Raw genomic sequence first — 25,358 nt, forward strand, 5'->3', positions numbered from 1 at the left:
ATATTGATATTAAAAAAATTAACAGAAATCTATTTAAGTTTCTCCTGTCTCCTATCCTTACTGGGGAAAAAGTTCCTTTTACTAAATATTCGTAGTTAAGCCAAGCAAATTCCTTCTATAGTTGTATACAACTTAAATCCATCACGTGGACTCCATAGTTTATCATCAGCCCTCTGGAATCGTGGTTTCATGGTGGCCATTCTTGTTATAGCTTTTAGCGTTTTATGTCTTTTGTCAATTGCTTTCCTGGTCTGGTTCATTGCAATTCTCATCAGGTTATAAAGGTTCTGAAAATTGTTCATTTTTATATTGTAATATGTCTTGATTCTGCTGTGTTATTCTGCATTAATTTGTCTTCCTAGGTCTTTATAAAATCAGAAATTAATTTTTTTTTTATAACACAATGGTATGTTATCACATTCTTCTGGCCACAAACCATTTTTAGTCATTGCTTAATAAATGGGTTCCCAATTTTTTAGACCACAACAGACTGCTATATTTTTGTACATCTAGGGCCTTTTCTTCTTTCTTAGGAAATAGGCTTAGTAGAGTGGTCTGTTATTTCAACATCTTTTTGCAAATGATTTAAAAATGCTTTCCAGAATGGTCATACATATTCACAGATCCATTAGGTTTTATCATTGTGCTTGCTTTCCTAAAGCCCTTCCAATATATATCATCTTCTTTATCTTTTGCCACTTTGGTGGGTTTGAGATAGAATCTTAAGATTTAATTTGCATTTCTCTGACATATAGTGATTTAGAACATCTTTTCAATATGGCTTTGGTTAGCATGTTTTCTTCCGCTGAGAATTCCCCAATATTATTAGATCATTCATCAATTGAGGAAAAAGCTCATTCTTTTCCTATCAAGAGAAATTAGCTGCAAAGTTTTCTCCCAGTTGCTTCCCCTTTAAACTTTCTGCAAATAGTCTTTTCCATGTTTCTCGACTTTTAACATTTAGGTCATATACTCAGTTTATCTTTTTTTAATGCATTGGTTCTAAATCTGATTTTTTTTTTTTTTTTACACATACTACCATCCAAGTTTTGGGGCTATTTTCCCCAAACCTATGTTTTTATGTTTATCAAATACTAAAAGTCCTTGATATATTAAGAAAGCTAAGGCTAAGGTTAACACTACTTTACCTAACACATTTGCCCATTTCCGATTTTTTGTTCCCCTAGAAATCACCAAGCCAAACTTAACATGTCTCCCAGCCAATGGAATACCATTTTTACCGTTTTTAACCTTGTTTTAAAGGGCATCTCACCTGTCAACTAGAGAATGGCTGAATAGACTACAGTATGTGAAAATAATCAATTATTGTTCTATAAAAAATGAACAGGCTCATTTTAGAAGGGCTTGTAAAGATTTAAGCGAATTAACACTGATCAAAACAAGAACCAGGAAAACATTGTATACCAAAGCTAAGATTTGTGTGATGATCTACTATGGTGGACTTGCTTCATCTCAGCAGTTCAGTGATCCAAAGCAATCCCAAAATACTTTGGATGGAAAATGTCACCCAAACAGAACTGGGGAGACAAAATAAATCAACACATGCTATGTATTTTTTTCTTCTGGTTTGTTTTTCCCTTTTGTTCTGATTTTTTCTAATGATTCATAAGGAAATATGTAAAAAAAAATGAATGTACACATACAACAAAAATGTTTCTGTATGTAGCTGGAGAAAATAATGTACACAATTTTAAAAAGAGGACATCTTTTTTTAAAAGCAAAACTTTTTAAAAGGTAGGTTGCGCAAGTGTGTGGGGGCTGAAAAATTATGATTTGTCAGTGTTTTATTTGTATACCTATTTTATAAATCTGGGGTCACATAAAATTCTTTAGCAGAAAAGGGTCTCAAGGGGAAAAAGTTGAAGAAGCTCTGTTTTAAAGGACCCCTGAAGTCTTTGTCACAACTCAATTTGTTTCTTCCCTATTTCTACTCCAAATCAAAATGTGTTGGCCTTTGGATTTTCTTTTTTTTTTTTTTTACAGTATAATCCTTTTCCATCTTATTTAATTTTTTATTTTATTTTAATTTTTTGAGCTCCCAGTACTAATAAGTGCCTAATATATACAGATATTAATTGAACTAAATATACTACCTTGGTTAATATGAACTTGCATCAAGATTTTTTAAAATGACAAGAATTTTCAAAAATTCAGCTGTCTTTATAAAGCGAGTTGATAAGTAAAAAAAACACATGATATTTGGGAATTTTTTTATTTTTGTACACATGACAAGATTTTACACCAAATAGTTAAATAGTACAAATTTACATTCATGAGGAATGTTAAAAAAAAATTTCAACTAAAAAAACCCCAAAAACAAAAACAAACAAAAACCGGCTTCTCGTGACCCACAATCCTGACATTTTTACAGTGGGGGGGCGGGGGGGGAAAAAAAAAAAAAAAAAAAAGGCAAAAAAAAAAAAAAAAAAAAAAACAAAAAAACCCACAAAAAATATCCCAAGCCTCCCCAAACAGAACAATTTAAATTCACATTTTCTCTCTACACTGGACACAGTGGATTCCAATGGTGAGAGTTACAATTCATCTTTTCCACTTGGAGATTTCTGTAAAGACAAAACACACAAAATAGTAAATGTCATACCCAGATCAGGTAGCTACATAAATAATAGCTTTCCAATATTTTAAAACACGACTCATTTTTGTTTTTCTAGACATGGTTTCAGCACATTGGCTAGAATCATATAGAATCATATAGGTGTTTTTTTCTCCTTGGGGTAAAAATACTGAGAGTTTATCAGTGTTATATATATTTAAGAGAAAGTTGGCAGCTGTGAAATGATAGCCCCAAGAAAATTCTCCCCCCTCACCCTCACTGTCCACATTATCGTTGCTCCAACTCTCTATTACCTTTAGGACAAAACAAACTCAAGTGAGGACTTCTCACAGTCCCTTCCGGCTGGTCTAGTCTCCTCTGCCCAGCATCTAGCCCTTCACCTGATAATTTGGCCTAAGTGACCTTCTGTCGCCTGCCCCCAGTATCTTCCATTGCAGGTCCAGTCTTGGGCCACACATCCCTCTCAATGAAGCCTTTCCCTGACAGTGCAGACCTGAGCGAGCACAGCCCTGCCGGTCCCCCTTCCTGGGTTCACTTCCCCCTTCTGCTTCCTCCATCTGGAGGGCATTCCTTCTTAGCATCCCTGGTAGTCCTTTAGCCTCAGACCAAGGGTCCCCTTTCTTTATGAGGCTTCTCCCCAGCTGAACACTCCTGGCATAGGCCTCTCAGTCTGAGGCCCACCTACAGAAAGGCCCTGCCATCAGGTCTCAGTCAGGACTGATGGTGCCCCCCCCCCCCCCCCCCCCCCCCCCCTCAACTCCGCCCCCCCCACCTACTTTCTTTGCTTCTTCCTCTTCCTCAGCATCCATATCAACTTCTTCTTCATCTTCTGGTTTTGAATCTTCTGACGTGTCTTCTGTTGTATCATCTTCCAGGTCTTCTTCAGGCTCTTCTTCCACCTTGGGGACAAATTTAGAGTAACATCAGCAGGTATCAATAACTCAAACCCTTCTTCACTTGCTCTGCTACCCAGTGCCCTTTTGGCTTCCATGTGCTGGGCCTGGAGCCAGGGAGTCCTGAATTCAAATCCAGCTCGAAGCATTTAGTACAAGGACTAGCATGTAAGGCACTACTAGGTATAAACAGTATATTTGGATGACCAACTTTAGAAGTGGAACAGCAGCAAGAAGAGCTAGAACTGCTCCACTATTCCTGACTAAATTCCACTTTGTCCACATGCTCCCTAAAGGACAGAACCAGAGCCCAACCTGAGTACAGTGGAGACACCACAACTTGGGGTCTGTGAAAAAGGTTTTGCTTTTTGTTTTTTAAGAAAATATTTTGATGAGTACATCCCTTTGTAATACTATGTGTTTTATGCACATAAAATCCCGATTCTGATAGATTTTCACCAGACTAACCACCAAAGGTGTGTCTGACTCCAGAAAGGCAAGCAGAGTATACAATACTCCTACCCACGAGCTTTACTCCTAGAAAGCCCAAACCGGCATGAGCACAAAATACCAAAGTCTTAAGTGTAAAACAATAAAACAAACCCTAGAAACTAAAAAAAAAAAAATTAAGTCCTTGGAAATAGCTTTTTTGTTTTTAAACCTCATCTCCTCTTGAGTTTTCATTTCTGATTCTAGAAAAATGGAAGTCCACTTTATTAAGTGGAGCATTGAGCAGCAGTAAAGTTCCTTCTTAAGAGATGTTTACAGTAGAGGGGAGGAAGCACGAAGCCCTGAGCATTTCCAAGAGTGTATTGGCAAGTTCTCCTGAAATCGTGTGGCCTGTATCACTCTGGCTTGGAATAAAAGCCGAGGCGAGGCAGAATCTTCAGATGTTAAATTGTACTCGGCAAAATGGCTTTCTACAGGTTGAGAAACCGAGGAGTTACAGAAATTCTACCAAAGAAAAGGAGGTAAAGTGGATGGAGAATCTCCCTTACTGATCTCCATTAAAAAAGAATATGCAACGATTGCAATTCCCTTTCTGACCAGAATGACTACCATATACACACACAAAATATCTGTACCAGACAATTTTTGGATAATGAAATTAAAGCCATTTATAGTTATATGAAAAAATGCTCTCAATCACTATTGATTAGAGAAATGCAAATTAAAATAACTCTGAGGTACCACCCTCATACTTGTCAGATTGGTTAAGATGACAGGAAAAGAGAATGATAAATGGTGGAAGGGAATATGGGAATTGGGACACATGCATTGTTGGTAGAGTTGTGAACTATTCCAACCATTCTGGAGAACAATTTGGAACTATGCCCAAAGGGCTATCAAACTGTGCATACCCTTTGACCCACCAGTGTCTCTACTAGGTTGGCATGCCAAAGAAATCATAAAGGAGGGAAAAGGACCCACATGTACAAAAATGTTTATGGCAGCCCTTTTCGTAGTAGCAAGAAACTGGAAACTGAGTGGATGCTGATCAGGTGGGGAATGGCTGAATAAGTTATAGAATATGAATGTTATGAAATATTATTTTTCTATAAGAAATGAGGAACAAGCTGATTATAAAAAGGCTGGAGAGATTTATATGAACTGATGCTGAGTGAAACAAGGCGAATAAGAAATACACAGTATGCAATAAAAGCAAGAATGTGCTATCATCAACTATGAAAGATTTGATTCTTCTCAGTGGTTCAGTGATTTAAAGCAATCTCAATAGACTTTGGACAGAAAATGCCATCTGTATCCAGAAAAAGAACTATGGAGATTGAATGTAAATCAAAATATGCTAGATTCACTTCATTTCTTTGTTTCTGTTTTTTTTTTTTTTTTTTTAAATCTCTCCCATGATTTTTGCTTTTGCTGATTTTTCTCTCAACATTATTCATAAAGCAATGTGTATTAAAAATAAACATACTACAAAAACTCAAACTACCTGTCAAAAATCTCAGTGTACTAAGGAAGGAGAGTTGAAATTCAGCTAACTTAAGAGAGAAGGAAGGAAGAAAAAGACAAACCTTTGCATCAGGATCGATGTTCAAACTTAAACGAAGCATCCTTTCGATTCTGTCGCCATATTCTTTAGTGTTGGGTAGAAGGTATCCTGATCTCAGTGTTGCTGTTTCAAACAGGACTACAGCAAGGTCTAAAACTGTTTTGTCCTCTTCATCTTCCTGATGTAGAAAGAAACAATTTTCATTACCATTAATAAGAAAACACTAATGAACACTGAGGAAGACAAAGTCTTAACAATACTTACTTTAACTCGTCGAAGCATGTCCTTGATAAGTGGATGTCTAGGATTTATTTCAAGAGTTTTCTTCTGACTGGCATAGTAACTGTCAAAGATAAAGGAAATGATTATATAAACCCCCTTCTTACTTCATTCAGGGCCCATTAAATTATGAATTTTTCTTTTACTACTCTCCAGTGTTATCTCTAGAAAAGGGAAATCACACCTTATTATCTTGGTGGGGGCAAACAAAGGCAGGAAGAAAAACCAAATCTGCCTTTATTTCTAACATTAGGGAATCAAAAGAGGCAGGTGGCTGTTCCCAAACTTCCAAAAGTCTCACTAGGTGCCCAGTACAGCAGCAATAAACTTATTGGCTCCCCCCCAGCACAAATGTGCCCTGCCCACCTAACCTAACTTTAACAGCCTGAGAAACCCCAGAAATCTCTGTGGAGGATACTTACTTTGCAGAAATATCCATTCCTGTCTGGTAAGCCTGAGCTTTCATGATTCTTTCCATGTTGCCAGACCAGCCATACTGGCTGGCCACAAGAGCACATGGAGACTCTGTCAAGCGCTGGGAAATCACAGCCTTCTCAATCTTAAGGGAAAAAAAGTTGCCAAATGTGAGAATCTCAAAGGTGACAATTTACTTTTTTTTTTTTTTAAATTTTATTATTATTTTTTTATTATAATAACTTTTTATTGATAGAACCCATGCCAAGGTAATTTTTTACAACATTATCCCTTGCACTCATTTTTGTTCCGATTTTTTCCTTCTTTCCCTCCCCCCCTCCCCCCCCAGATGGAAAGCAGTCCTATATATGTTAAATATGAGGTGACAATTTACTAAACAGTATGTCTAATCAGTTTGAAACAAAATGGGATTCCATCATGAACCAAATACCAATTAGTGGAACTTTGTGGACGGCAAGCTAGAGTAATTCAATACCAGGCATTAAGATGTGAGTACATACAATTGCCTGTACTGGGAGTTCCCTATATCAATACAATCACAGATCCAGACAATGGACAAGGTGCCAAAACTGACAATCCCTGTGTGAAGGGACCAGGTGACTGGGAGATGCTCTCCCCCCATCCCCCACCCTCAAGAGGGATGAGGCAAAGGGGCAGTTCTAGATAAAAAAGTTCTGGAATCATTTTGGGAAGGATAAAATTTTTATAAGTAATTTTTTTTCCCCCTGAGGCAATTGGGGTTAAGTGACTTGCCCAGAGTCACACAGCCACGCCAGATTTGAACTCATGTTCTCCTGACTTCAGGGATGGTACTCTATCCATTGTACCACCTAGCTGCCCCCAAAATTAATTTTAGAATTAAATCTGGGTGGGTGATGAGAGAAGGGAGCTTAGGAAAGGCACATGGCAGAGCGTAACCTTGAAGGGACACCTGGCAGACACACAACCATCACACCACCACAGCCCTTATTTTCAAGAGATTACCTTGTCCTTAAGAGCTTTGTCCTTCATCCACTCAAGCAGGGGCTCATACTCCTTCTCCACAGCAGCTCGGTTTTCCTTGGTTTTCTCACTTTCGTCAAATTTCACTCCTTCCTTGGCAACATTCTGGAATCTCTTTCCATCAAACTCTGGAAGAGCCTGGATGCAGTACTCATCAACGGGCTCTGTCAGATAAATCACTTCATAACCCTTCTTCAGAAGCCTCTCAACAAATGGGGATGATTCTGCCTGTAAAGCCAATGGACTTCAGATGAAAGCAGCAGTTCCCCCAAAATTTTGGTCTCCAGACCCATTTATACAAATTACTGAGAACATCAAAGAATTTTGGTTATATAGATTTTATTTGTTAATGCTTACTGTAGGAGATCTAAAAATTAATCAATTTTGAAATGCTAATTCACTAAAAATAATAATTATTACATGTTAACATATTTTGACAGGAAAATCCACACTCTATTTTCCAACGTGAAACAAAAATTTTTAAAAATGGCATTGCTTTTATGTATTTTTTTGTCCATCTCTAATGTTTGGTTTAATAGAAAACAGATGGATTCTCATCTAACCTTGGGCATTCAATCAACAGTGATTTTTTTGGGATTTAAATAAATGAAGAAAATCTGACCTCACACAGATAAATAGTTGTTTAAGGGAGAGACACTTTAGCAGGCAAAGGACATCTTAGGTATTATGATAATAGCCTTTTGACTTCGGGACCTCTAAGAATCCACAGAACTGTTGCTTTAGAGTGTATACTGTACTGTTTTCTCCCCCCCTCTCCCCCAATAAATCTACAGCTATGTTAACTATCATGAACCTGAATTCTCCATCTCCACACATGCTTACCTCCTTTCTGTTGGCACCGGCCATGAAATAGATTTTATCCTGTTTCTCTTTCATCCTTTCCACATATTGGTCCAGACTGGTCAGGTCACTTTCATGAAAAGAGGATTGGAATCTAAGCAGTTTAGCAAGCCGAGTACGGTTGGAATGGTCTTCAATCACCCCAAGTTTGATGTTTGTGCCAAATTCTTTCCAAAAAGTTTTGTTATATTTCTCTTCAGCAATCTTCTTAATCATATCAAGGGTTTTCCGGACCAGTTTCTTTCTAATAACCTAGAATATCCAAGGCACAAGAGACAGGTTGGTAGAGATGATAGAGATTCCTTCACTTTAATGAGATTCCAGGTAGGACACAGGATTTAAACTCTGAGTTTACAAGGCAGTTTTCATCTTGAGCTACTTATAGTCTTGGTATCCTAGAACCCCTTCCTTAGAAAGTTTCATCCTTAGGGTGAAAACTATGAATGCTTTTCTTTCCTCAGAATTATTTAAATTTAAATGCATGGAATAAAATACAAGGGACCAAAAAGAAAAACAAATTCCATTGAAACTATTAGAAAATGTGCCTTATCCTACTCCCAAATTCACAGATCTCTAGTTGAGAACCCTCTGTTAAAAGAGGGTCCCAGTTGTAGACTATAGGAAGATGGCCACCTTAAACTGAGGAGTGTGTTCCAGATGGAACAAGAACTTCTTCCTTCTCTGCTGCCAGTTTAGGGTTTACTTCTTTCTGCTCCCCTCCCACCTACCCCAAAAGAAATTATAATCTCACTTTATAATTTGTATTATAAATGTAGTAAGATCCTTTAATATTTAGTAAGACCCCAGTTATTAACTTTCCCTGCAAAATTTAGGTTTAAAAAACCCATCCTGCTCTTTATAAATTCTCCAATTATGGTCTTTATGGGCAGCCCAACATTTCAGGATTCCTATTATTACAGATAGTTAAAAAAATCCAAATGAAAATTGTCTAATTAGTAAAAATGAATTTAAAAATACACTTAAAACTTTTCCTTATTCAAACTTATTTGGGAAATCATGAAGAAAAGGTTATCATGGGATTGTACAGTGCCCTAAGACATAATGGGCATACAAGAAGGAATAAAAGCCTCAGATTAAAAAACTCAAGGCCTCACTGGTGGTCATGAGACCAGTCACCGAGATTCATAAGATGCATGGTTGTATAGATGATTCAGTGAAGCTTCAAATGCTCACCTTAAGCAATTTATGTTGTTGAAGAGTTTCACGGGATACATTCAGAGGAAGGTCATCAGAATCCACCTAAGTAAGAAAGTTAATCAGTGATCAAGCTACTCAACATAAATAACTAGCTAAAAGCTTCATGAGGACAAGAAATAAAAACATCTTAATATACTTACAACACCCTTAATAAAATTAAGGTACTTGGGCATCATATCATGGAAATCATCTGTGATGAATACTCTGCGTACATACAGCTACAAGGGAGCCAAAACAAAATTATAATCAGAAAATTGCAATTCATATACAATTTTCAACTTGAAGACATCCTAAAATAAAACAAAAAACCAACAATCCCACCCCCTCCACACATACCTTAATGTAGTCACTCTTCTTTGATCCATATTCATCAAACAAGCCACGGGGAGCAGAAGTGGGAACAAACAGTATTGACTTGAATGTCACTTCTCCTTCAGCAGTGAAGTGGATAAAAGTCATGGGGTCATCACTTTCCTGTGGAAAGAGATTTTACTGTATCAGCATACCCAAGGTAACAATCTGAAAGCTAAATCTTTTCCCCTGCGTAATAAGGGAAAGAGGCTAAGTGTTATTTCTAAATTCAGAACAACAAATGATAAATAGTAAATGCTTCTGTGAACAGTTTCCAAAGGTTTTGCTATATACTATTAAAATGATTCCCTTTCTCTTGTAAACATGAGGAAGCATATAGATAAATTCTAGCTATGTAGAAGAGATAAGAAAAATGTAAATAGATAACCAAAGCCTTTTCTAAAAGTAAAAAAGGAAGGAGAGATTTTTGTGAAGGTATGAAGAAATAAAAAGATGAAGATCATCAAAATGGGGAAGGATCTCATAAAAAATGAGATCAAGGAAAGAATTTTAAAAAACCTTCATTTTTTTTTTTTTGGTGGAGGGGGGGGGAGTTAAAGCAATTGGGATTAAGTGACTTACCCAGGGTCACACAGCTAGGAAGTGTTAAATGTCTGAGGTCAGATTTGAATTCAGGTCCTCCTGACTTCAGGGCTAGTGCTCTATCTACTATGCCACCTAGCTGCCCCAAAACCTTCATTTTAAAAAATTATCATGAAGATCTTTTCCTTTATTTTGTTAAATGCCAACCAATAAGACCTATATTATTTAGGATTACTATGACAGGAACAGAAAGATGAGCTATAAAATTATATGGACAGTATTATTTTAAGGACAAATTCTATGAGAACAATTGAAGTGATACAAAATATGTAAGTCAAGTTAGAGAAAGAATAATGAGAAATTCATTACAATTTTTTAGAATATAACTCATTATACAGCATGAATAGATGGTCCAGAAAAATACTTCTTAAGAGTCAATTACCCTTAGTAACAAAAATTTCAGTGTCATAATGCTGTATCAAATAATCCTTTCTTCTTTCAAATCTGCTTTACAATCCAAATCGTATACTTTTAGACTCACTTACCTTTGAAAATGATTTGTAGAATGCTTTGTATTCATCTTCTTCTACTTCTTTTGATGGTCTCTGCCATATTGGTTTGATGTCATTCATTAGCTCCCAATCCCAAACAGTTTTCTCAACCTAAATTTGTAGACATGATAGAAATACCTTCCACATTAATGAGCTAGGTAAACCTGGGCTAATTCATTTAAGTTCTTCAAACATGTTTTTTTTGCCTTTAAAATGAAGAAAATGTGCTCCACCTCCACCTCCCCCTCCCAGGGTTGTTATAAAAGCTCTCTTCTCATCATAACTTACATAGAAGTGACTGAACTAATGATTTTAACTACAGTCATTTGTAACTTCCTTTAAACTCTCATTTGATAGAACTATGCCATTGAATGACCTGACAAAGTCAAGTGGAGAAGCATCAACTAGGCCTCAAGTGTCTAGAGCCACATAGCACAGAAAGTATCCCTCCCTCCATCCAGAGCAGGTTGTTGATGTTATACCTGGAAGACTTCTGAAACCTAAGCCTTAAAGCCTATGGAGTCTTATTTCTCTGCTACCAGAGTTCCTAGAAGGTCAGACTTGCCTTTTTAGTCTTGGGTTTCTTCTCCTCCTCATCTTCCACTGCGGCTTCATCATCTACTTCATCTTTTTCCTTAGCTGGTTCTTCCTCTTCAATGGGCTCTTCTACCGTCTCTGTCTGTAGAGAATCAAAGGCAGAGCTCAAGCAGTGTTTTCTAAACTATATCCTTGTGGGACCTAAAGATTAGTTTCTGTCAGTTTTCTGACAATGTTCATTTCCCAGCCAAGTTCAGTCCAGATTACTCCTTAACACTAAAATAACGCTGCTCTAACCCCTTCCCCTTTTTTCAAGCAGAAGCAGTTCACAGGTTAATTTAAAACATATTTGTATTCAGAAATAGTTATCAAGACTAGGTTTGTGAGGACTTTGTCTGTGAGGACTAGATTAGGAGGGAACAATGGTGAATCCCTGCCCACAGAGCAGATCACAGTACATTGGGTGTTGGGAGAGGAAATTTGATGCATGAGTTCTTACAGCAAAAATTGTATTTACCTTGCTGCTCCACAGGTATATGGGAAAGTTTATAAATTGTGAATATTTCTTGACAAGGTTTTTAATGGTATCCAGTTCAAGATAATCGGATGCCTCTTCCTTTAAAGCCAGACTTCAAAGGAGAAAGAAAAAAAAAAGTTCATTCAAACAAAAGATAAAATCAGTAGAATCAGTTAATTTAGTTGTGCTTTTCAGTTTTTTCAAGTTGTGTGGCAATGCAAATGCCTTCCCAAACCTTTGACTTCTGGTACAAAGACAAAGTGTTCCCTAGGTTAGAGATAGAGGGAGGTAAGGGAAAACCCAAACTCTGACTAGATGCTAAATTTCATAATAAGTACACTGATTCCTTGGGAGTTTTAGTAAGGAAGCCTTATCTACTATGATCAAGGATTCCAAATGTTTTCTGAAGATAGGATAGTTGTCAGCTGTTATTAATGAAATCACTGGCCTTCAGCTTTTAGTAGTAAGAGTCACCATTTAATAGTAGTAGTAGTGCCTTCCCTACCACTCAAACACAGGCCAAGGAGTGTTACAATTATTACAAGACTAGAGATGAAGTCATTTCCTCTCAAAAAAGGCAAAAAGAGATCTAGTATTTATAATGTCTACAGATTAATCCACGTTGTTATTTTCTTTCTGCCAAGGATTGCCACATGTTAGGAGAAATAAAAGCTAGAAACTAACTACCCTCAAATTACCCAAGTTTTTTTTAAAGCAGCATTCGTTGTGAGTCTAGACAAAAAAATGAAAACATTTCCTGCTTTCAAGAAGCTTACATTCTTTGAAGGTTAACATGTACTGATGTACAAAACAAATGTAAGGTGAGGTATCTTGGGAATGGAGCTTTGAGAATTCACTAACAGCTCACAGATAAGCTGAACTTCTTCAAATAGTTTCTCTTGTACTAGTCTTTAATCGAAAACTCTACCAACTGTCAACATGTGATAAGCTGGAGGAGCCAGATTTTTGTTGCAGTAAAGGACCATACCAAAACCCAAAACAACAAAATACCATTGCATGTTTATTTAAATTTTTCAAATACTGTTTTCGTAGAGGTTTATGCCATATTTATCCTTCCCCTTCTGGCTCTCTTCTGTCTCTAGAAAGTCTAACAAAAATCTACTGTACCGTGACCACTCACTATTTCACTTCCCTGTCCCACCAACCTAGGATGCCCTTAGACACAGTTCAAGAATCATCCTTTGCACAAAGCTGTTCTTGATTTCCCCTGAGATTTTCTTTTCAATTACCTTGCACTTAATGACTCTGTGAACATTTATGTGTACATGTGCTTGTCTCCTCCATTAGACAGTAAGCTAATGTGAGCAGGGATTGAAACATTCCTTATACTTGGATCTCCAACACCCAGCACAGTGTACCTAACACGGTTATCACTTAACAAATGCTTGTTAGCAAACAAAGGACCGAGGCTATTAAAATTAAATCTAGTGACTTGTGATTGAGGATTATTATCAAATCTGGCAGATGAAGACATAAACCTCAATCTTTTAAGAGCATAATAAAGTAGCCCACATCAATTCCACATTTTAATTTATAAAGCATTATTTCCAGAACCCATGAGGTAGGAACTGCAAGTTTTTAATGCCCAAATACCATAAGTACAGACTATTATGAGCAGATATAACAAAAGAGGAATCATGATAACTTACGTTATGGTGGTACCTCTTCCCAAGGTGTCTCCTCTTGGGTCAGCGATGACAGAAAATTCATTGGAGTCAGATTCCCAAATGTGTTGGGAATCATTATTATGTTTCGATGTGACAATAACCCTATCTGCTACAAGGAAGGCAGAATAGAAACCTACACCAAACTGGCCAATCAACTCTGAAGTTGACTGGCCATCCCTCTGTGCCTCAGTCATTTTGTTTAAGAATTCACTTGTACCAGACTTCGCTATGGTACCAAGGTTTTTAACTAATTCTTCCCTGGTCATGCCAACACCAGTGTCTGTAACATGCAGCAGGTTCTTCTCCTTATCACACTACAATCAAAAGAAGGACAACATATTGAAAACTTTAAGACTATGAACACTCAAAGCAAAGTGTACAACCTAACCCTGGGCTAGTACTCTCTACCATAGTCAGCTGAAATGAAAATCTGAATCTAAGGATAAAAATTTTTTGTACTTTAGAAAATGGTTAGTAAAAAATACTTTGAGGTGGGCAAATGCTTTCCTTCAAAAACAGAACAAAACAGCCTCCTCAAGTCCCCACAACCAAATATGCTAGTATTTGATATACTAAGTATATTACTAATGTATTTAGTTTAATCTGATGATTCAGGTTTTTATTATACTTGAAAGGCACCATCCATTAATTATCACAGTATGTACATAAAAATGCCACATGTACACCCCCATTATACTATCCCTTCCTAAGTGATGGCACAAACTCCAAGAGTCAAGATGGGAGAAAACAAAGTATATTGGGATGGAAGGAAAGATTCTGCAACATTAATGATTCTCTAAATACTGACTGTCATTTTCTAATTTCTAGCAATTCTTTTGGTTTTCAGTGTCTGGTTTTCATTTCAAGCTTACCTTAATTTTGACAGTAAGTTCTTCATTTCCAGAAAGAGCATTTTCATCAGTCAGTGAAATAAGCCTTATTTTATCCAAAGCATCAGAAGCATTTGAAATCAGTTCTCTCAGGAAAATCTACAATCATATGAAAGAGAGGGCCCAGATAAAATACACATTTAACATCAGACTTAAGACTCATTTTATTTTTGTCTGAAGATCCTAAAAAGCTATTACCTTCTAACTACTTTTATTGAAATCTCATTATCAAGTAAACTGGATCACTTCATTTTCTCAATACCTGATTTGACAAATCAGTCCACTTATCTGTTGCCTATTTTTTTTTTTTCTGTGACAGGCTGAGTTTAAACATGATTGATTCTAACCAGACTTAAAATTACTAGTTCAAGGTAAGAAAATGAGCTATTGTTGGAAAAGGGTAGGAAAGTTACCACGGTTTTAAAATTATTTTACTACATTTGTGTACTGTGGAGATAGGGAAAGAAACCCTTAAAATCCTAGGAGATATCTTGGCAGAATTAAAAGTTTTAATCTTGCACCATGTACTTCATACAAAGGGCAATGTATACAGTTCTTACCTCCTTATTTTTGTACAAAGAATTGATAATAAGCTTCATCATTCTATTTACTTCAGCTTGGAAAGCAAATTTCTCAGACTTTTCTCTAAGTTCTTTTATTTGGGATGCATTTAATCCATCTAATTGAATAGCTTCTTCTTCTCTATGGACAGAGGAAAAAAAAATGTTATGCTACAACAAATGTTAACAAGTAAGTACAAGGATCATAGTGTTCAATATAACGGGAACACAGCCAGTGTTTGTAATCTGCTGACCCCTTTTCTTCACCCATAAATAAGGCTAACGTTGCAGCCTTTCAACAAACATTTCTTTCATCTATTATTATTTTATCTATAGAACCTAAATATACTCTTAGGTTCTACATATTTCCAACCTGTGCTTTCTACAAATACAAATATAAAATATTATTTAACATTATATACCCACATCCAACTAATAAGCAAGGACTAATAAGGCACTTAGCGTCTGATTTAATTTATCCCTGATACTTCTTTCCTTGCCCCATAGTCATCAAATTTCTACATTTGATATTTACTTCTGATATCCAGGGGTCAATTATACTTGGGATGAATTCTGTTCTGAGATCTTGCAAACTTGTTGCTCATCCTGGTCTTCAGTTCTATCAGACCAGTTAAAAGGGACCCAAGAGATAAATTCTTAACAATGAAAATAAAAATAAAACCTAACTTGCTTCCGTCTAGATAGAGAACAAAATAACTTGAATTTTATTCAGACATCTGACAACCAATTTCAGATGCCTTTTCTTTTTTGAGATCAGATTAACACAAACAATATCAGGTCTCATGTGGTAATTTAACCTGACAGTTTCAAATCAGCACCAACCTCTGGACCACTTCATCATCAGTCCGAGAACCTTCTCTGCTTTTACCCAGATCTTCTTCCACTGTAGCTTCTACATCCAGTTGGTCATCTGCTTTAACTGATCCTAAGGGAAAAGGACATTCCTGTGTGAGACAGACGCCTTCCCAGTCACATGGAGCAGATGAACAGGGGATCCAGGGCAGTACAGGAAGGGAAGGGGTGGAGCCCCAAAGCCTCATGAGCAGAGTCAGCTTTCGATTCAAGGCTTGGGGTAGAATAAAAGGCTGACTAGTTCCTCAGCCCCAGTCCACTTCCACAGAAACAGATTTATTAGCTTTCTACTTGGAAAGCTCTGGGTTCAAATGCCAGGCAGAATCCTTAGTATCATCTCTGACCTCCTCCGAGTCTTCCCCCAATCTCTAAATGAGACAATCCTTTGGGAGCACACATCAGAGCTGGTGAGACCCAAAGGGCCAATGCTGATGCAAGCCCCTTGACAAGACTTCCAAGGGGGGGGTAGTTTGACTTGTCACTACAGAAGAATGGCTCTTCTTCAGTTGGGGTCTTCAGAGAGTTGCCAGAGAGGCTAAGCAGAGAAACCTTATAAAAGGTCCTCAGGGGCCAGATGGTCCAGGGAGGGTAAGGGGGAGCGCTTGCTTGTAGGCCAACTAGCCCAACACCCTTGTTTTAAGGAGAAGCAAACTGAGACCCAGGGAGATTGGAGCAATGTGATTAAGGGATATGTCAAAAAAGGATCCCAATCCTATTCCTTTGACTCCAAAGCTAGTGCCATTTCCTCTGTACCTGGCCTAAACACAAACCCAGGTCAGTCTTCAATACATAATGCTATGTGTGCTGCCCTAGTCCCAATTTAGCGGGAAACTGAAGGCAAAGACGCTGACTTAAAAGCTGGCCCTTCACTCATCACTCTGTGAGCCCTCAGCATCATTAAGCACAAGACTTTGCATCTCCCCTTCTCGATCCTGGGCAATCTCTCTTGCTGTCGGTACCCCACACCTGGAATTCTCCCCCTTCTTCAAATCCCATCTTCTACAATTAATCTTTCTCTACCTCCCCTTGATTCCAGAGTCTTCATTTAGTGAATAACATTCTGACACTATCATATAATATTAGAATGTTAACATAAATTAGAAGAGCATCCTAATAGTATTAAGAGAATAAAACATCCTATTATTGTCCTATATGATTCCCCTTGGAACACAGCTATTTGCATGTTGACTCCCCGTTATGTTTTTTTTCTCTCTCCCTTTCTTAGGATCCTCATTACTTAGCCCAGGGCATGGTACACAGTAGGTGCTCAACAAATGCTAGTTGACCAAATAGAGACTGAAGACAGGGTTTCTGCTTGGGATGATTTTTTTTTTTTGGGGGGGGGGGGGAGGCACCGGTGAACGAAGGCAGGGTTAGGGGGCTTTAATTAAAAAACAAAAAAAACACACATTCCCAACCGGCGTCTGGCACATAGTAAGTACTTAATAAAGATCGGATATCCCTCTGCAGGAGGCAGTGTTCGCAATTTGGATAATCTGGTCTCTCTTTTTTTTTTTTTTTTGGGGGGGGGGCAGTTTTAAATCCTGGCCTATCCCAGTGTCTTTCACACAGCAGGTGCTTAATAAATGCACGTAACTGACTACTTAGTATTTCCATGTTAACAAATAAGTAAGCTGAGACTGGGGATTGGGAGGAGGGAGAGAAGGCCGGCGGGGTTAGCCTAACTCCAGACTCCAACGTCTGCCCTCTGGCCACCACCTGATGCTGCCTCTTTAAACACCACGGCGAGGCAACGCCCTCTCGAGGATGCCTCTCTCCACGTGGTTATTCTCGTTTTACAGATGAGGAAACTGAGGCCCCCCCTTTGCTGCCCCCCTTCTCCGAGTGGGCATCCTGATTTTACGGATGAGGAGCCTGAGCCCCCCCTTTTCTGATGGTCATTCCCGTTTTACGGATAGGGAAACGAGGGCTCCCTTTGCTCCCCCACCCTCTGCTTTCTCTCTCAGCCCCCCCTCCCCCCATATTACACATCAGGAGACTGAGGCCCTTTTAGCTGCCGGCGCTCTCGGTCACTCCCATTTTATGGATGGGGAGACTGAGGCCGCCCTGGCGGCCGCCTGCTCTCTCCGTGGTCAGCCCCCACCTTACGGGGAGTCTGGGATGAGGGAGGCCTATCGAGGCGGGCCGCGCCCCGGGCGCGGTCCCGGGGGATGAGCGGGGGGCGGCGTCGGGGACCGTTCCCAAAGGCCGGGCCGCCGCCTGGCCCTCACTCACCGCAGGCCAGCAGCAGGACGCAGCAGAGGCCCAGCAGCCACAAGGCCTTCATCGCGGCGGCGGCGGCGGCGGCGCGCGGTCAACTCCGGCACGGGGCTTCGGGCTCCGTTCACGGCCTCGTCCTCCGTCCGCCTCCCGGCGGGGCTCGGCTCCTCACACCCCGGGCTGCGGCAGCGGCGTCGGTACAGAGGGCAGCGACAGCAGCGCGATCCGCCCACCACCCCCCAAGCCGGGCCGCTCGCTTTTCACCCCCACTCCCTGAGGGCGGGGGACGGGAAACACGAACCGGCCAATGGCGCCGCACCACGCACCCCGCGCGGCCAATGGGAAACAGTCGTGGGGGGGAGGCGGCGATCCGCCAATGTCAGCCCTCCAGGTGAGGGGCCCGAGGACCGAAGCGTGGCTCCGGCTGATTGGCCTACGCGAGCTACGTGGAGCTCGGCCAATCACCAGCCTCCGCGGGACCCTTGCTCGGGCGGTGCCGACGTCGGAGGAAGGTCTACCAATGGGCGCGAGCTCAGACGGTCCCCTCCCCCCGTTCCTTGGGGTGAAGTTGCGCTCCGGAAGCACTTCTCATCCTTCCTCCGTAGCGTTCACTCTGTTACTAGGGGGAACTGTTTCCATGGCAACACGTTCTTCATTTTTCTTCCCCCGAAGAATACGTTGAGAGTCGTATTAGACTCCCAGTTCGGCAAGTCCCGAGTAAGCCTTCCCCCAGTTGCCGCAGGCTACTCCGGCGGGTGGCTTCACGGGAAATAGGAATTTCTGAAGTTTGAAAAGCTAGTGCCCTCAAGAGAGGAGCGGGGCTGGGTGTCGGGGAGTGGCGCGGGGCGGGGCGGGGCGAGGCCAGGCATCCCGCGAGAAACTACATATCCCAGCATGCAATGTCCCCAGAACTACCCCTCCCTACGTGCATGCCGGAAAAAGCCCTGGACTTGCTTCCTGGGTTCGCCATGTGCGTACTGTAACTTCTCGTGGCCTTGACTTCAGCTCCTCCAAGCCTGACCCCCTCCAAGAAGTGACTTTGCCCTCAGAAGCACAGCTTGGAGGGGGGCGGGGAAAGATGACGCTGGCTTCCCCTCCCCCTCGTTTGCATCCTTCCCCGCCCCAAGCCTGATTTTCGATGTAAAGGTGGGCGGGGCCTCGCACTCCGTTTGTCGTTTGACAGATGAGGAAACTGAGCCTTACAGAGGGCAAGTTACGGGGCTGGAAGGGTCTCATATTCAGCACTCCTCATCTGACGTATAAGGGAAACTGAGGCTCAGCGGCGTAGCTCTACCTCGGAGGTCTTAATCCAGCGCCCCTCATTTGACCGGGAAAACGGAGGCTCCCTGTTAGCAGCGTAGGGGTCATTAACCCAACCCCCTCATTTGATTGACAAAGAAAAGTGAGCGTCCCAATTCGCAGCCCAGACCTGAGGGCTGGAAGAGACCGCCCCCCGCTTGACAGATAGGGGAAACTGAGGCTCCCCGCAGTGACGGGCAGGTGCCGAGGTCACGGAGCGCCTCTTAGGGGGCAGCCCGGTAACCCCCATCTCATTTCCTCCCACAGCACGTAGAGAGCCTCTGCTGTCAAAGCTGCTTCATGCTCCCCTGGCCGGAAGTCTGTGACACCGTCCCTAAATTGGTTTTGAAGGAGAGGGCTTGCGGCCTTCCCTCCCATCTCAGGGAAATCCTGTGCTTGTGAACGGTCTCAGGCTCACCACCTGAGGTACAAAGACCTTTCCGGGAAGGGAACCGTGCCTTAAGTAAATAGGCTGTGACTGGGCCCTGGGATGTTCCGTGCCCCTCCTCTGCTGTCCAGTTAGGGGGAGGGGAGTGCCCCGGGGGGGCGGGGCTTCCAGCGGCGCCTGGTAGCTGCCCCGTTATGGTTACGGCCTTGTGGCGCACACACACCCAGGGACAGTGCGAATTAGATGCCACAGAGCGAGAAAGGATGCACCTGCGGAACATTTGAAAGCAAAACCTGGGACCAGGCAAATGAGGTAGTGTTAACTGCTCTGTAACGGGTAACTGAAACGCTGCACATTTTCAGTGAAGCGCAAAAAAAAAAAAAGAGCAGTGCTGCTAATTGCAATTTTCAGTCATCTTTTCTGGATAAATTAGGGGAAAACATCTTCGGTCTCTCTTTGGAAGCATTTTATAAATTCCCAATCTTCAGTAGCAAATCAATTGATTAGTCGATGTTTATAAACACCCTCTATATTCAGGCGCAATAAGAGGCAAAAGAATCCCTGCCCTCAAAGAATTTACAATCTAACGGGAGAGACAGTATGCAAATGATCAAAACAAACTATAAAACAGGATAAATAGATAAATAGAACTTTAACATACATTTATTCTTACACACTCCTATTTCTAGTACTGCCTCCCTCCCTCTCTGTCTTCTTCTCTCCCCTTTTTATTAATTGAAATAATTGAAAGAACTTTAACATACATTTATTCTTACACACTCCTATTTCTAGTACTGCCTCCCTCCCTCTCTGTCTTCTTCTCTCCCCTTTTTATTAATGCCTTCGTTTGATTTTTGCAAGCTAAAGTGGGGGGAAATATGCTTTTTTAGCGTTTGTCTTTCGATCTTTGTCACTTCCCTTATTAGAATGCCGGTGTCTCACCTGCTTGTACAACTTCCTGTTTGTTGGCTTATTGTGGTAAACTGTTTACATCTGCTTGAGAATAGCTTTGTTGTTATTAGAGAGCAAATTGAGTTTTAAAAAGTCACAATCTCTTTAAAGCCTCTGTGCTTTTTCCTTTGCTGGTTACATTTTTTTCAGCCTTTTAAAAGAATTAGTTTTATTCATGTTTTAAAAATCTTCCATTCATTTCTGAACAACTAGACTTCTTTCTCTTATAATAAGATTTTTTTTTAAAAAGAAAGAATAAGCAACAAGAATACAGCTCAGCAGAATCAACATATGAACTATGAGTGAATATGCAAAATGAGGATTAAATTTTAATAATTTTGATATGGTTCATCTGGAATGCAAACAATGACATTTTTGTAGCTTTGGTGGGAGAGGACTGTTAAATAAGCAAATGGATTTTAGGGATTAGTTCAAAAAAGCAACTAGCAGAGCAGAAGTTCATATTCTAGGGCATATCCACTGAAGATTTTGAAGATTTCAAGTTACTTTCCTGTGCTAGTCCAGTTAAAGGCTGATCAATCTGCATAAAAATGCACATGTACAGGAGTTGATAAGAAGAACCAAATTTCTTCATGAATGGAGCTCAGAAGGAGAGATCCATGTGTTTTTTGAAATTTCTAACCCTTAAGTTAGGATTCTTGTTTGCCATATAAGGGGATGAAGGAAGAAGAGAATTTTCTTTATTCCAATGTTCGGACCTTGTGATGGTTAAATTTCACAATCTTTTCTCCTTTTCAAAAGCCTTCTTGGAAAGGCTCCCTTCTCTCCCTCTCCCAGTTTTTTTTTTTTTTTTTCCTCTCATATTTTTTCCTCTCTGCCCAGCCACTAGCCTCACAGAGCTAAGTGGGGTGGAAGATGGAAAATAGAGATAAGGTCAGTATTTCCTTGGTCATTTTTTCTGGACAACAGTTGGTCTGTCTACACATCAATGTAGCATTATTTCTCCATTCCAGATTTACACTGAGATGACTTTTGGTGGGGGTTAGAAGATTAACTGGCTAAGGGGAAGCAGAAATTGAAATTAAACAAATCCTTGGCTCTCTTGACTTCTGAAAGGGTGAGGTATTTTTTTGAAGATGTAGAAATAAGATCCATATGGTTTCTTTTTAAAAACATATATTTATTTAGTTGAGGCATTTGGAGTTAAGTGATTTGCTGAGAGTCACACAGATAGGAAATGTTAAGTGTCTAAAGTGGAATTTGAATTGGGGTCCTCCTGACTTTAGGGCTGGTGCTCTATCCACTGGGCCACATAACTGCTCCTGGGTCCATATGATTTCAACTCCCTTTCCTACCACTTCCTACATTTATTGTTATATAATCATATATATAAAATACAAATATAAATTATTATATATAAATATATATTATATATATAATGTTATATAATGATGATCCATAATTCAGTGTCTGGTGCAAGCACTAAGGACCAGTAAATAGCCAATACAGTTAAGTGCCTAGATTGCCACTTGTGCCCCCATGTTGGCACCCAGGTTCCCAACAAGTTTAGAGGAAGTCAGAAAATAAGACTTAATATTTGGCTAAAGTCTGCATATGTAACATATGCCAGATACTCTGCTGAGCTACAGAGAAAGACAAAAGTAGTTTCTGCTATCCAGGAGCTCACTTTCCAATGGGTACAATGGTGTTTAAATAACATCTACAAATCTGACAGAAGGAAGTCTAGAGGGGGATGCTATTGGCATCTGGGGGGACTATTGCAGGGGAAATTTGAGCAGAGACTTGAGGGGATCCAAGGGAATGAAGGGAAGGGAAAGGGCCAGAGCATGCCAGACATCAGGGGCAGCAGAAGTGGGCAGAGCCCTTGGCTTTGTGACCACCCTGTGTGCTCTTGCTGGCTTAGATCCAGTCTTGTAGATTTTTCCCAACTGTCTCTGTTCTCTGGGGAGGATGCCTTGTGCTTTCCACTGCTTTACTGGAGGCTTCCTTTCCTGTATCTCCCCTTGCTGTCATTTTCATTGAAGTTCTTGATCATTTTTCAGTTTGATGCAAAGTTCAGGGTTTTGCTGGAATAGGGGTGTAGGGGTGTGGGCTTTGGTCAGGTAGACATCTTCATCAGCTCTCATAAGAGTAGAGCTGGAAAAGGCACCTGAGCTATTCTGAAACAGACCGTTCTCTTCAGTACTTGTAGTTGTAGTCAGATAGAAAAGGCAGAGTTATCTTGTGAACAATCAACTAATCCCCAAGCAGAGAGGGCCAGAAGTCTCAAAAGGTTAGTCTGTGAAGAAGCCTGAAAATCTGCCACCTCCGTGACCCAGGTTACCTCCAAAGAGAGGTGGCCAGCTTTCTGGTTCTGGGTCCTAGTGACCTGGCTTCAAATGGCAAGGGTTTGTCAACCCTGTGATAGTATCTTTTATTGAAACCAACAGAAAGACTCCACAAACCACAAAAATCACTCCTCACCTCTCTGTATTTATTCTTACTGGGTATTATATTCATGTTCCTCTTTGCACAAAAATCAGATAACCTGCTGTGGCGTTATAAGGATATCCTGTGGTGTTATCAATTCAATAAGAATTGATGATGACATCATTTTAATATATTCTTTGGCCACTAAACGATTCCATGCTTCGGACTGTTGTGGAAAGCAGTGCTGTAAGTGTTGTAATGAGAGCATTTACCAGTTAAGCACTTCACAGATGTGATCTCGTTTTATTCTCCCCTCTGCCCTGGGAGGGAGGTGCTGCTGTCCTCCTGATCTTACATGAAGAAACTGAGGTAGACAGAAGCCCAAGATTTATACAGCTGGGAAGTGTCTGGAACAGGATTTGAAGTCGACTCTTCCTGCTTCCAGGCCCAGTCTTTTACCCACTGCCCCACTTAGCTGCCTGTATACACAAGTGTTGTAACTCATCTCCACACACAAATGCATAGATCTGTGTCTCTATATATTTACATTTATATTTGTGTTTAAACTTAAAGGTGTCAGGAGCATTTAGGTGGCAGAGTAGATGGAACATTGGTCTGGATGGTCTGGAATCAGGAAGACTTGAGGTACAAATTCAGCCTTGGATATTTTTATTAGCTGTGGGACCCTGGGCAAATCACTTCACCCATCTGTAAAATGAGCTGGAGAAGGCAATGGCAAACCATTCCAATATCTTTTCTGAAAAAACCCCAAGTGGGGAAAAAAACTGAACAAAAAGTGCCTAGGGTATGGTTTTGGTTTTTTCCTTCAAGCCTTGTGGACCTTCTAGAAAAGAAACTTATTGTATCATATCTATATTGCATGAGGTTTAAATCTCTTGGGCAGCATAGCATGGCTCTTCGGTCCTTTCAGTGCTTTGGAAAGTTTGTGATTATTTCCCATTGCAAAGCCAGAACTTGACTCAGAAACTTTCAACCTTTCAGACTCATGTAGATGCAGATAGTGATGGAAATATCCATTTTTAGAAGCTCTCAGGGCTGGCAGAAGAGACAAGAGGGCAGGGGCACAGACTCATCTTGGCAAGCACATGTCTTTAGTGCCAGTTGGCTGCTATTGCCATTGGGGGTGGAGGGTGGGGGAGAAGGTAAGAAGAAGGGGAGAGTAATCTCCCTCATCCCTTTGCTGGAAATCCCAGAGAAAGAGAGTGCTAAGTGTATCTTTTTTTTTTTTTTTTCCTGAGGCAATTGGGGCTAAGTGACTTAACCCAGGGTTACTCAGCCAGGAAGTGTCTGAGATCAGATTTGAACTCAGGTCCTCCTGACTTCAGGGCCGGTGCTCTATCCACTGCACCATCTAGCTGCCCTAGTGATAAATGTATCTTAAAAGAAGCAGAGTTTGGCTGCCTAGGCAGGTACTTACTAAAAGGCTATCATAAGGGAAGAATTCTGTAAAACCTTTGACATGCTGTAGAAGTGGGGCAGCTAGATGGTCTGGTGGATAGAGCACTGGCCCTGGAGTCAGGAGGACATGCTATATATAGCCCATTGTCTTGAGATGCATCTCTCAGCTTTTGAGAAGCTTTTTCTAGCTGGACCATTTAACTGTAGCCCAGGTCCCATTGTTATCTGGAAGCAATTACCTGAATTGCAGATATCAATGCTTGCCATACACTGTGAACAGGTGGGGACCTGTTTCAATTAATGACCCACCCCCTGAAAGTTAATGACAGAATTCTAGCCTGATACCTTTGTCTGGTGAGATCAATCATTGTAGTTCAAGGTATGAGCCAAGTGTGAATAAGTCCTACACATTCACTTCAGTCATTTAGAGACTTTAGTCTAGTTTATAGGGGAGAGTTCGTGATTAATTTAGATCTCCATGAAAGCCATTGAACTAAACACACAGAACTAAAACACACTAAAAACTAAACTAAACTACTAAACTAAAAACTACACAGAACTAAAACTAAACTAAACTAAAGCTACTAACTAAAAACTAAACTAAACTAAAAACATACACAGAATGTTTGTATTATTTGAGGAAACTTGGTCATGTCCTTGTGGCATGAGGATAAACTGGCAAGCCAGTTCAAAAGCCTTCTATTTAGGATTTGGTAGTTATTTGACTGGTAACCAAGCCCCAGAGGAGGAACTGCTTGGGGAAGAGGAAGGAGAAGAGCTTCCTTCCCTTGGAGGTGAAGGGCCAGACGATTCGGATCTTTGATGTCAGGGTCCTGGCAGCATTTCTGGAATCAAAGCGTTGCCATTAGGAGTCAAGAACTA

General features: G+C 40.5%; 2 protein-coding genes across 2 annotated transcripts in view; one reads left to right on the plus strand and one right to left on the minus strand.

The window, feature by feature from the left end:
• Positions 1 to 2,217: 2,217 nt before the first annotated feature.
• On the minus strand, positions 2,218 to 18,327 carry HSP90B1 (heat shock protein 90 beta family member 1). The gene is made up of 18 exons (XM_003772592.3): positions 18,044 to 18,327; positions 15,779 to 15,881; positions 14,936 to 15,077; positions 14,358 to 14,474; positions 13,468 to 13,799; positions 11,798 to 11,909; positions 11,309 to 11,422; positions 10,738 to 10,854; positions 9,635 to 9,772; positions 9,439 to 9,516; positions 9,275 to 9,340; positions 8,063 to 8,332; positions 7,202 to 7,447; positions 6,205 to 6,341; positions 5,768 to 5,846; positions 5,526 to 5,681; positions 3,373 to 3,495; positions 2,218 to 2,585 (listed from the first exon to the last, which is right to left on the minus strand). The coding sequence occupies exons 1-18, from the start codon at positions 18,093 to 18,095 to the stop codon at positions 2,556 to 2,558; spliced, it is 2,412 nt and encodes an 803-aa protein (XP_003772640.1). The 5' UTR covers positions 18,096 to 18,327; the 3' UTR covers positions 2,218 to 2,555.
• A 563-nt stretch (positions 18,328 to 18,890) lies between these two features.
• LOC100920137 (putative tetratricopeptide repeat protein 41) overlaps positions 18,891 to 25,358 on the plus strand; it is an 81,489-nt gene continuing 75,021 nt past the window's right edge. The window contains exon 1 of the mRNA XM_031940419.1: positions 18,891 to 19,753. The gene's annotated coding sequence lies outside the window, so the exon portion shown is untranslated. The remainder of the gene's footprint in view (positions 19,754 to 25,358) is intronic.

Source organism: Sarcophilus harrisii, chromosome 5 (assembly GCF_902635505.1).
Source record: "Sarcophilus harrisii chromosome 5, mSarHar1.11, whole genome shotgun sequence".
Classification (NCBI taxonomy): domain Eukaryota; kingdom Metazoa; phylum Chordata; class Mammalia; order Dasyuromorphia; family Dasyuridae; genus Sarcophilus; species Sarcophilus harrisii.